The sequence below is a fragment of the Pinus tabuliformis genome, chromosome 6 (assembly GCF_031772625.1).
Source record: "Pinus tabuliformis cultivar Carrire ecotype Pingquan chromosome 6, CPIR1, whole genome shotgun sequence".
Classification (NCBI taxonomy): domain Eukaryota; kingdom Viridiplantae; phylum Streptophyta; class Pinopsida; order Pinales; family Pinaceae; genus Pinus; species Pinus tabuliformis.
This window is the reverse complement of record NC_142292.1, coordinates 39744526-39757000: the sequence shown is the minus strand read 5'-3', so window position 1 is coordinate 39757000 and position 12475 is coordinate 39744526. Positions and strand designations below refer to the sequence as shown.

Sequence of the window (12475 nt, the reverse complement as noted above, 5' to 3'; positions counted from 1 at the left end):
TTACATGTTCTCAATCATTATAATATACAGATAATGTGGGGTTTTCAGCTGTATGCTTTCCTCGTGTTACATACTGTGTTAATGTGCACATGCGATTGATGTTTCATTGTTTTTTATGTTACTAAATTGATGATCAACATAGAGGAGGTTATGTATTATGCATGTATTCTGCAATAGTGTATAACCGGGATAATCTCTGTGAATAAGTGTTTATTATTCAAAATTTCTACAAGGAGGTGGTAAGAGCACCCACTCTGGCGACTGGTCTCTAGGTTGTTCCACTGCTTCCCCAAAGTCTTGATGCTCTCCATGGTGAACTGCCCCCCTGGCCTCTTAGGCGAACACCCCGTCCTACTCTTCCTCGTTGCCTTTGCATGTCATGTCTCTCAAGTGATTCACCACTTGTACATTACAGGCCAGACCTCGATACACCACCTTCAATGAAAAGGGACTACCAGTTGGCTCGGCTTGCCACGTCGATAGCCACACCTACAACTCCCACTAACCCTTACCACCTCGTGTTCGAGTCAACCTACCACCCCATGAGACAAAAAACATAATGTTGCAGTCACCTTCCGCCATAGCGTGGTTTGAAGTTCGAACTTTACTCTCTCCCAGCTCCCCACAATTCCTAGTACTGACCACACTCCTGTTTACCATGCACAAAAAAACTAGCACTCACAGCGCCATGACTTTCATCGCCAAAATATACCCTCACCAACTCCTACCAATTGACAAAGAACTCAACAGAAAAATGGCTAGGGCAATACAAAATATACAAATACAAGATGTTGACAAGTAATAGCTAAACTCCAAGAGAAGAAAGAGCGATAATGGCCAATTCTAAAGCAACAACGCCTATATTGTCCCAAATTTTTCCATTGACGTGACCAAACGCATTAGGTCCAAGGTCCCAAACTACAAACTTGAACTAGCAGCTTGTGCATTATCGAACTTTGAAATTGTTGCGAACAGGGAAGCAAGGTATGGTTGAACCAGGCAGGCGCCGTGCAAGCCATAAACCAATTTAATCACTGGCAACACTCTTTCCATGCCAAAAGTCCCTCTGTTATTGTTTACCACGAACCAAATGAGTCATATAACGATTGCTCCTTCGTAAAGCTTGATTGACCCGCATCTAAAGTTTCTTCCTTGATACACTTCATTCAAATGCTAAGTGTGTGGGATTTAATGCCCTTTATGTCCAGAGTTTCTTCTTTGATACACTTCATTCAAATGCTAAGTGTGTGGGATTTAATGCCATGTGTTGATTGTAGTTTTCGATGTTCATTACCTCCATCAAAGAGTTAATATTTATAAGTTTATTAAACTAGATAATATTATTATTTGTATTTTATTTTATAAATAAAATTGATATTGAAAAAACAAATATATATATATATATATATATATATATATATATATATAAGAATAAGATTTTAATAGTTTACAATAAATAAATAAAAATTTTAGATTGATTTTTAAAATATATTTTTGTGGTAAGACGTGGTTTCTAGTTTAATATGGGAGGTTAGTGTGGTTGAGATATAATGTTTGACCTTTTAACTAAATCAAATTACATAAAAATAGAAATAGAAATAAATAAACAAATTCAATTAAAAGTTTAATATAATTTAATGTAAACATTTTAATTAGGTAAAAAAAATAACAAATTAAAAATAATCTTATTAAAATAAAATAAGAATAGCAAATGAAAATACCCCATGGTATTGAGCATCCATGCTATTTTGTCAAAGTATTCATGTGGAATATGGTCTATCTAAAAAGGGGAATTAAACCAACTTAGAGCCATCTTAAGTCTGGATCTACCAAATACCAAGAGGAATCAAATCTCTTCATATTAAAACCTCTTCTACAGTGAAAAAAAACTAAAAAATTCATAAATTTAAATTGTTTAATTTATAGAATTTAAATATTCACCATTATTAATGAATCCAATTATATATTTGAAAACCCTCTCAAATTTTTTTGATTAAATAATTTCTTTTCTACCACACATATAAATATATTCCATTCATTATTATATATATAGATATACATTCATTTTATGTTATGTTTTTGTTTTGAATGTCAATAATCTTTTTGACAGTATTATAGTAATATACGGTTGGTAGATTAGTTATCCATATCCATTCATTTTATGTTAGGTTTTTGTTTTGAATGTGAATAATCTTTTTGACAGTGTTATAGTAATATACTGATGGCATATCAGTTATCCAATTTTGTTGATATTTTAAAGCTAATTATTTAATTTAAACCAGATCTACAATATAAGAGAATCTTCATTTCCAATTAAAACAGGTTTCTGTTTTTTCTTCTAAAAGAGTCAATTAAAACAGGTTTCCGTTTTTTCTTAAAAAAAAAGTCCATGGGAAGAGATGGAATTTATTAATCAATACGTGTGAAGAGTTCAACTCTTCAAAAAGTTTTGCCACTTTTGTCCACCCAAGTCGTAGAATCACCCAAAATAATTAATATTCAAACAGAGAAATTAATATTATAGAAGGGCGCCAGAAGTCCACGGGCCAAACAGATCACCACAGATTTTGAAAACATTGAACCGCGATCTCTGGAACTCATTTCAATTCTTCAATCGCAGACAAGTACGAATAAGGGAGAAACCCGCCATGGAGATTTCTTGTTGACCAAACTTTGCACAAGTAGGAAACTATGAAACTTTGATGAAAAAATGAAACGCAGGTTCTTCGTTGTTACCCACTCATGGAAAAAAACAGACGTTCTTCATCCACCCACTGAAACGCGCGTGTTCTTCATTGTTCCCACTCATGACGTGGCTTCTTCATAATTTATTACACCTACCAACTCATGGTATAGATTAGTAGAGATGTGCATTCAAATGTATATTTTCTTGAATCCGACTGTGTCTCCCTGCGGTAGGTGTTAAAATTGTAGATTTATTCAGCCAGTGACTACTGTTTTCTGTTTTTTCAGGGACGAGGTATCAATCACACCCTCGTCCACTATTCCCAAACAATTTCACGAGAGGCAATTAGGTTGTTGATGAGGTGTGCATTTCAGGGCTAATTCAAATCTCATTTAAATATTGTTTTTATCAGTCCGTGTATGAAAACATTAATAGTAATGGATAATAAGTTACCAGTCCGTGTATGAAAACATTAATAGTAATGGATAATAAGTGATGGAGTTCAATCCCTTTTTTTTAATTTTTTGAGAATTAGATTAAATGTAATGGATTTGGGGGCTTTTTAAATTTTTTTCCCTTTTTTTAATTTAAAAATAAATTTGATATTTTAATTTAATTTCTTCTTTCCATTTTTTTAACAACTTCTGAATTCCTTCATCAGTACCCTCACAGTAAGCCTCAGCGGCTTCGCTGAAAAGGTTTTATATCGATTTTCTCCCCTGCGGGGCTCTGACACACTTAGCGCCTTATCCTTCCTAAGGCCTTGGCCCCGCCTTCCTTGTCTGCGACCTCTCGCATGTCGAGCCATATCAGAAATTTCTGAGACTTGTTCACAGTGGTAATTTGTTAATCGAAAATAATTTATTGTAATATGCCTTTGGTTCTTTCCTTAAATTGCATTGATGGTAAGGTCAGCCTCAATGTGCTCCTCACTTATCCTTTTACTGTTAGAGCGGGAGCTAGAATGGGAGGAGAACTAGTCCCCAGAGGGGGCCGGCCTCCTACAACCGTCTATCACGCCACACCTCCATACCTAGTACCTCACAGTCACAGTTTGGTAGGCGTCCCCTTGCCAAGGCCAAGCAAATAATCCCAACCTCAAGCGAGCGGATATCCAAGCAGTAATCGTAAATCCCTTCCTCTCAGCCCAAGATATTTTAGCAAGGCCATTGTCTTTTTCATACCCAACTTTCCACTCTAAGTCCTTAACATTTCCATATCCACAGTAGAGTTTCATAGTTGCCGAGCCAGTCCATTGGCTGCGACAGTATGGCCTTACTCATATACAACATCTCTATTGCTCCCCCCTTCCCCCAGCATCTGTCTCATTGCCACAAACCATATGCCTCCTACGACCAACCTCGCACAAACTGCAGGTTGCAGCGCCCAGGTTCTCCATACCAAATAGCAAAGGGTCAACACAATAGAGGCCACAGGAGATACCCAACAAGCGCAAGACATAGACGCAAAACCAAGCAATTGTAGCTCTTTGCCTACCCCATTTCCGCTAGCAATTCTCAACCCCCCAATTGACATTCCTACTTTTCCCCCTCTCCCACCAACAGAAACCCAAACAGGTCGTCATTACAATGGAGGATAAAAGCTGAAAAACATACCCGTATACAATTGTAGGCTGTCTCCAAGCTTGATGTCGTCGCCCTCCCTTTCCCCTACACCAACTCCTTCGTCCGCGAGCCAACACTCCAACTTCACTCGCTTGTTTTCCGTGCTCTCCTATACCTCCTATCTTGCCACCTTCTCTACTACCCTTCCCACCACCCTTGCATGCACTCATGCCAAGGGCCACCGCACCCATCACCTTGAGTGTATGAGGGGTGACGGTACATATATCAGAGATACTTGTCATCACTTTCCCGAGGCTGTCCCAACCACCGGCTCACACCCTGATCATGGTAAATTATTTTCTTATTATTATATAATTAGTTTTTGGCTATTAATTATTTCAAAATTCTATAGATTTTTTTAAGAATAATAAATTTAAACTATTTAATATACAAAATACTTAATCCATTTATATATTAAAAATGCATTTAAATAACCAAAAATATCAATTTTATACAAAATCATATCAACCCACTGTGAGACGAAATTATTAATTAACAAGGCAACATGGCTAGCATTTCCTGCCACTTAGTTTAATAAAAACTGTTTTAATGTAATGATGTGTTATATGTACTCCAAACAATAATAAAATTGTAAAATGAGTTATATGAATATTTGTTTAAGCTTTTTTTATTAATTTTTAATATAATTGAACATTTTTTTAGTAGATAAAGGTTATATATATATATAATTGACATTGAAAAGAATGATAACAAGTTAATAATTAATTATTTAATATTGAATGATGACAATTTTTTCATATAATGCTCAAATTATAGTACACATGTCATGTCATTAGAGTAGAGACGATATAATGAGAGTTGTACAAATTGTACACATGTTATTTTTATATATTTTTTCAAATTTATATTTTTTAAATTAAAAAATAAAACCTGTAAAAATGGTCTATTCAATACTTTCTACCAATGAAAAAATGGAATTTTTGAATTTAATTACAAACCATATGTGTTTATGGTACATAATAATTAATATAATGTTATTTTTCAAATTATTTATATTTATTGTATATAGTAATTAGTAATATAATAGATAGTAATTAATAATAGAATACACAAAAATCAATTTTACAATCATTACACAATAAAAAAGAAAACATTTCAACCAATTATATTTAAAATAAATAAAAATAAATTTTATTTAAAATTAATAAATTTTATTTCATAATATTAAACTTCAAATAAATTTTAAATATTATTAATCAAAACAAAACTAATAGTAAATATAATAATACTGCCCCATACATATTATACCCATTCCAAGAAATAGGATTTATTCATCACTCCGAGTTAAAAGTTCAACTCTTTAAACACTTTTCCGACTTTTGTCCACCCAAAGTAGTGATATTTGAACAAAGAAATTAATATTAAGAAAATGCACTTCTCTCGCTCCACCCTTAATGCGACAAAAATGACACATTATAGAAGGGCGTCATCATAAATTTCACATGAAGTCCATGAATTCTTTTCGAATTCGAATTCATGAATGTTTCCTGCATATCTGTTTATGGATTGTACCCACAGAATTGTTATGTGAATGTATTTGTGTAGTGAACACGCTGAGGCTTCCACATTGTTGGGTTCAGCGTGGATGGGCCCAATGTAACAGTCTGAATGGGCTATGACCCGAAATCCCCGGTATGATAAGCCCTACTATTGTGCAGAATGCCGGAATAAACTCCGCACCAATTCCCACACAGTATTTATGCTTATGAGTATGAAATATAATAACGAGAATTTTTTTTTGGGCTCTTCCCGAAGATTCTGTCATAAAACCAACAATTTAATATGAACGTGAGTTTGAATCTATAACAAAATCTATCAGAAATGAAACAAGATTTTCTTGTTGAAGAGAATGTGAAGGCTAGAATAATACCTTCTCTTTGCACCAGCGGTTGTAGTAAAGTCATACACCAAAGTGCTTGTACTCAAATATACACCAAAGGACGTTGCCTTTTATCCTTCGCTCCTTTTTCTCAATCCAAAAGAATGTTTTGTCTTTGCTATTCCGGGTGAAGAAGATTTATGTTCCTCGGAGCCAAAAACCATAGTCTTCACTCTCTAAGAGGTCTTTAATTTTGGATTACAAGTTTGCTAGTCGATTAGAATGCATCTCTTTCTTTCTTAAAACCCATGAAATAGTTGTAGTTTTTTTTTGAGGTTTTCTTAGAAGTTCAAGGGGGGGATGTTTGACTATCTAGGTGGTATAGCCTTCAACTAGCTTGGAGTTTTTGAATGGATGAGGGATTTTCTAACCAATGGGATTAATCTTGAAATGGGAGGGGGGTTTCTGACCAACAGACTTTAGTTCAAGGATGACAAGGCAATGGTAAGAAGGCCCCCGAGAGGCAACCCACTACCTAATACAAAAGCGTGAATCCACCAGCTCCTCAATCACCAAAAATCAATCCAATGACTTAACAATTTTATCAGATTCGCTTCTGTTATTCCTCCAGGTTGGGAGTAGCTTTGGGGACAAAGGATCGATCATCCCCCATTTGTTAAATAGATGAATTAAAAAAATCCTCATCTGCGTCCTTTAAAGGTGCAAACCCCCAAATCTTCCCAAGACCCAAGGAGATATTCAAATCCCCACCCAAAATGAGAGCATGTTGGTGAGACAAGTGTAGTGACTATAAAGTCTCCTAGAAAGGCTTCCTATTAATAAACGAGCCATAAATGTTGCAAAGCGATAAATGAATTTCCAAGGTTTCAGACCAAATATCGACCACCAAATCATGCTTGGTGGCCTAAGCGAATCACAAAATATAATTAGATGATTTCTAGCATGATATGAACACCCTAAAATTTTCCCACTACATCTACAAACACGAATTCCCATCCTTTGAAGATATGGCCCATTTTTTTAATGGGGTTAGCTAGTCCCTAATTACAAAAAAAAAGAATAAACATGAGGAAAACACTAAAGGGGCCATGGCTCCAAGGATCTTGACTATAGATTGTTGTTTACTTGACTTGATTTCTGCTAAATCCTTTGATATTTCCCAAGAGATATTTGATTTTCTACCCCGAACGTGTTGGACCTAATGAGACCACTCAATGCAGCCAAAACCCCCAGCCATATTTGAAAAGTGACAAGAGGGTCCCTGAGAGTCCTAGGAGGAAGAGGAGTGGGGAGGCCCCAAGGAAGGAGAGGGACAATGGGCGTGAGGGGGGCTCAAAAGTGGCAATGACTAGAATCCCAAAGATTGGGATATCCAAACTCGAACTGCAACCCAACCCTAAAATTTTGAACTATTGATTGAAGAATTCATGAAAAAAAGGTACAGGCAGAGGGGAACGAGTAACCATACCAAAAGTGATCATTGGAACCGAAACCTGTGAAATGTCTATCTACATCTCCATGTCCTTTAACCATACCAAGAGTGATCGCTCGAATCGAAACCTATGAAATGTCTATTTGCATCTCCATGTCCTTTATCCAATTTTCCACTTGGACTTCATGAAGCAACTTTGACATGTCCTCTACTGCTTTGTGTACCTCTACCATTGCACCATTGCTTTTGAAACTAGGGTTTCCATATGAGAGCATGCGACCTTTGGGAGCCACCTCTTGAGTCTGTGTATCATTGGACAGTGAACCCCTAGGTGTCCATAAGTATGATGGTGACCACAATGAAAGGGTATAGCCTCATACTCAATGGGCTATTTGACAATGGAGTACCCATACGAAATTGTAATGGAATCTACCAAACCCTTTTGTCATATTAAGCCCTACCCATACAACATGTATCCTACCATGCCCATACAAAGAAATGCCCAATTTTATTTCCAATTTCATCTGAGGCAATCGCGATAAATGCACCCACACCGGGGTAACCTCCAATTTATCCATTTGGGGTCAAAGTCCAAATGATATTTTTTCAAAAAAAGGGCTTGAAAACCCCAAAACCAATATTGCACCAATAACTTGTTTGAGGTTGGCATACTCCAGCGAGTTGACCATCCATCTCAACTAACCCTTTACTAGAATCATACAATTTTATAAATAACCCAACAACTCTTAAAAAGTACTAGCATACGTTTATGTATCTCCATGTTCGTTCTCCGGTTAGAAAATCTCCCAACTACAATGCACTACATCATGGTTGACATATCGTTCAGAGGGACTCCCACCCCCAACACAAGATTGGTTTCTATTGCTTTACGCTTGATGCATTTCTTACTAATCTTCTATGATTGGTTTCTATTGCTTTATGCTTGATGCATTTCTTACTAATCTTCTCCTTCGAGGTGCTAGCCAACTGGCGAGGATCCTTATTGAAGACGGCATACTAGTAAACATGTACGTAGCAAGCAAACGACTAATCAACCCCCTGTCGTCTGGCCGAAAACCACTTTGGTTAAGGCTCCAGAGCTCTTGAAAAGGCGAAATTATTGTGGAGGTCACCAATGTAATCGAAGTAACAACTCGGAAGAAACCCGCAATGGATATGGCTTGTTCACCAAGATTTGCACAATGCCACAATAAGGAAACTCTCCAACTTTGATTAGAAAAAAGAAAAAACACGTGTTTTTTTTACCGAGGTAAAAATAAAACACATATTCTTCGTTGTTATCCACAAGGCATTCTTCATTATTACACCACCGGTTGAAACATACATGTTCTTCATTGTTAATATTCTCTGTTTTTCCGAAAATTAAGACTTAAATATTATTTTTATCAGTCCGGCCACGAAAACATTAATAGTAATGGATGGTTGGATATATATATATATATATATATATATATTCCCGAAGTAAGAAATAGTAATGGATAATAAGTGATGGGAGTTCAACACTTTTTTTTCTAAATGTTAATAGTAATGGATGATAAGCGATGGAGTTCAATCTTTTTTAATAAATGTTGTTCAATCTTTTTTAATAAATGTTTTGAGAATTAGATTAGATGTAATGGATTTTGGGCATTTTAATAAAAAAAAATTATTTTCTTGTTTATTCGTATAAAAATCTATTTGTTTTTCAGTTTTTTTTCTTATAAATAATAATAATGAAAAAATAAATTTGATATTTTAATTTAGAATTAATAATTTCTCTGTAATAATATAATCTTTTAACAATATTTAAAACTTTATTCGGTGTATTATTCATATCGTGCTTATAATTATATGTTTATCAATATAAATATTTTTAAATATTGTTAATATTTATAATTTTATTAATCTAAAATTTAATTATATAAATAAAAATGATATTAAGAAACCAATCATTTATATTTTTGATAATATCATATTGTCATATCCACACATATGTCTCTAAACACCTCAAATTATTTTTAATTTAAATATAAATTATAACATAAAATACCATGTAATTCTGTCAGTACATACGAAAAGACGTTTAAACAAAGATTTTAGATTAATTTTTAAAATATAGAAGTCCATCCATGGATTGACGAAGACTTTCAGGCATATTCTGTTTATGCCATTGTACCCACGAAGTCCATGCATGTATTGACGAAGACTTTCAGGCATATTCTGTATTGACGAAGACTTTCAGCCATATTCTGTTGACCCACAGAAGTGTACGGGCCAAACAGATCACGACAGATTTTGAAAACATTGAACCACGATCTCTGGAATTCATTTCAATTCTGCAGTCGCAGAAGACGATATTTATTTATTATAGAAAACAAATGAAGCCACTGGGGTTTGTTTAGTGATTTGACGGGCTGTTGTTGGTTGATTACATCCCAATCAGATCAGCGCGGTTATAAGTGGTCACCTCACTAATTTGGAGTGAACGCTGAGGCCTCCACATTGTTGGGTTCAGCGTGGATGGGCCCAATCTAACCGCGTTGATATAATTTACGGGGCTATGAGACGAAATCCCCGGAATTATAAGCCCTGCTATCCTGAAGAGTGTCGACAATTTCGTTTCTTTGAAGTCACTTCCTTTTGTGTATTGCAACAATAAAGTCTGCACCAATTCCCACACAGCATTTATGCGTAGGGGGATGAAATGTAATAGCGAGAAATTTCTGTTGGGCTCCTCCACAAGATTCTGTCATAAAATAATCCATTTAATATGAGCGTGAGTTTGAACAAAATATCGTATCAGAAATGAAACGGGATTTTCTGGCTGAAGAGAATATAGTATAAGTACCTTCTCTTTGTAGCAGCTGTTATAGTAAAGGCATACACCAAAGTGCTTGTACTCAAATATTGGATCATCGAAGGGCAGTCTGGGAACTAGGTCATTGCAGTAGACGATTCCAAAATATGTGGGTACTGCTTCGTTTATGTTGTTGTTCATAAACTTTGCGAATGCTTCATCTCCAACCCTCGGCTGTCCGAATGTATAAACACCAACCATTTTCTCCAACAGCGCCTCTTCCTTGCGTATAAATAGTATTGCTGGAAACAACACAGCCAAGGCTCCACCAAGGCTGTGGCCTGTCACTATGAATTTTGCATTTCTGTGAACTTGTAATAATTCTTTCAATTTCTTACGAAGAACATAATAAGCCAAAGGCTTTTCATGACGATCTTCTTTATGATTATCGAAGATCTGGGGGTTTTGTGAACGGTTTGCAAGACCCAAAGCTTCCAGAAATCCAAGATGAACCTTTCCGATTTGGCTGAATTCATACCATGAGAAATCGAGATCTGTTTCCCAGTCATCTGCATTAAATGGCTCTGTTCCTCTGAAGGCTATCACTATTAGCTGGGCGTCCACCTCCTTATCACAGAATATAAAGGCTTGCGTTGATTTCTTTTGCAAGTGATCTGATTATATATACAAGTCAATCTTAGCATCAATTAATGAACGAAAAATTATTCACACAATATATGACTGAATCATAGATTATGGAAGCCAAAGAGTTGCATATATACCGTTCCAGCAGTCTAAGAACTCCACGAAGTGCATCTGCAGGATCAGATTGAAATATTTGTTAAATCAAATACAGTTTTGCATGAATAAACAAGTACTAAAATTCATGGAAATTAAACACTACCTCCCAATGTTCTGTGACTCTGTTTCTGATAACCAGTTTGTTTTCATAAGCTACAGTTGAAGCCATGGCACAAAGGTCTGCATAGAACCTTTTCCCGGGTTCAATGGTTGAGTCAATAACTCCCCTGGTTCCGCCATGATACAAGTTTACGCGATGCTCAAGAAGGCCGATGATACTGAGGAACGTGTCGGACCCTCTTCTCGGTATTACGATACTTTGGCCTGAACAAATCAAAACATTCAGCCAAACCCTAATTAATGATGTGATGAATTCCTTATTCAATTTTTCAATATATTAAGAAGAGATCTATGAGAAAGAAACAGACCAATAAAAATCACCAGTCCTAACTCATGATGTTGGCTGAGGATAACATCATTAAATTTAATTCTTAATACTTTAAAAGCGCGTATAAAATAAAGAAACAGATGAATAAAATCACCAGTGAGTGGCCTGAACAGTGTTTTTAGCAAACCACCATTCTGAGAAAGCAAATTTAAATAGAATTCTACACAGGTCCCCAAGATGGCTAATGGTACAGCAGCAATCTGGATAAGCTTTATCAATATAACCGAAAGCCTTATTTTCCAAGTCTGATTCACCTCCGATTTGATGGAGTTGGGGCATTCTAAAACATCGGATTTCAATGCCCCCGTCAAGAAAGGACTGAACAGAAGCTTTGAGAGATGAATTTTGCGAGTGTGAGCAATCAGATAGTTAGCGCTCGTCATTCTGTGAGGAGGAGGCAGCTGCAATATGACAGCTGAAGGTACAACCCCTCACCCATTTATTGATGGTATGGAATGGAATGGAAGAGCGTATCAAACTTCTTGCTATTTTCTTGAATTCGTCGTTAATGGCAGCTGGTCAGAGCACAGTGCAACGTCGCAGAAAAAGCATGAAGACACGACAAATAGAGGAAATGTAAGACACGGTAAGTGGGGGAAAAGAGGAAGAGAAATGGAAGCCGAGAGGAAGAGGGAAGAGGAGGACGTTGAGGTAAGTAAAGGCTGGTAAATAAGGAGCCCTAGACCTGTTCAAAATATTCGTGTACAGGAGTGATTAACCAGTTGTAATTGTAATTAATAAACTTCGTCCTGTTGCGAATTTTCGATGAAGGAACAAATAATACCGAAAAAATTTACTTCCAAAACATCGTTTTTTTATTAAATT

At 35.9% G+C, this 12475-nt stretch overlaps 1 protein-coding gene across 1 annotated transcript; it reads right to left on the bottom strand.

Moving 5' to 3' along the window:
• Window positions 1-9798: 9798 nt before the first annotated feature.
• On the bottom strand, window positions 9799-12179 carry LOC149257113 (triacylglycerol lipase OBL1-like). Its single transcript, XM_089369159.1, has 5 exons — window positions 11745-12179; window positions 11306-11526; window positions 11184-11217; window positions 10453-11075; window positions 9799-10350 (listed from the first exon to the last, which is right to left on the bottom strand). The coding sequence occupies exons 1-5, from the start codon at window positions 12031-12033 to the stop codon at window positions 10033-10035; spliced, it is 1485 nt and encodes a 494-aa protein (XP_089225285.1). The 5' UTR covers window positions 12034-12179; the 3' UTR covers window positions 9799-10032.
• Between the last annotated feature and the right edge of the window lie 296 nt (window positions 12180-12475).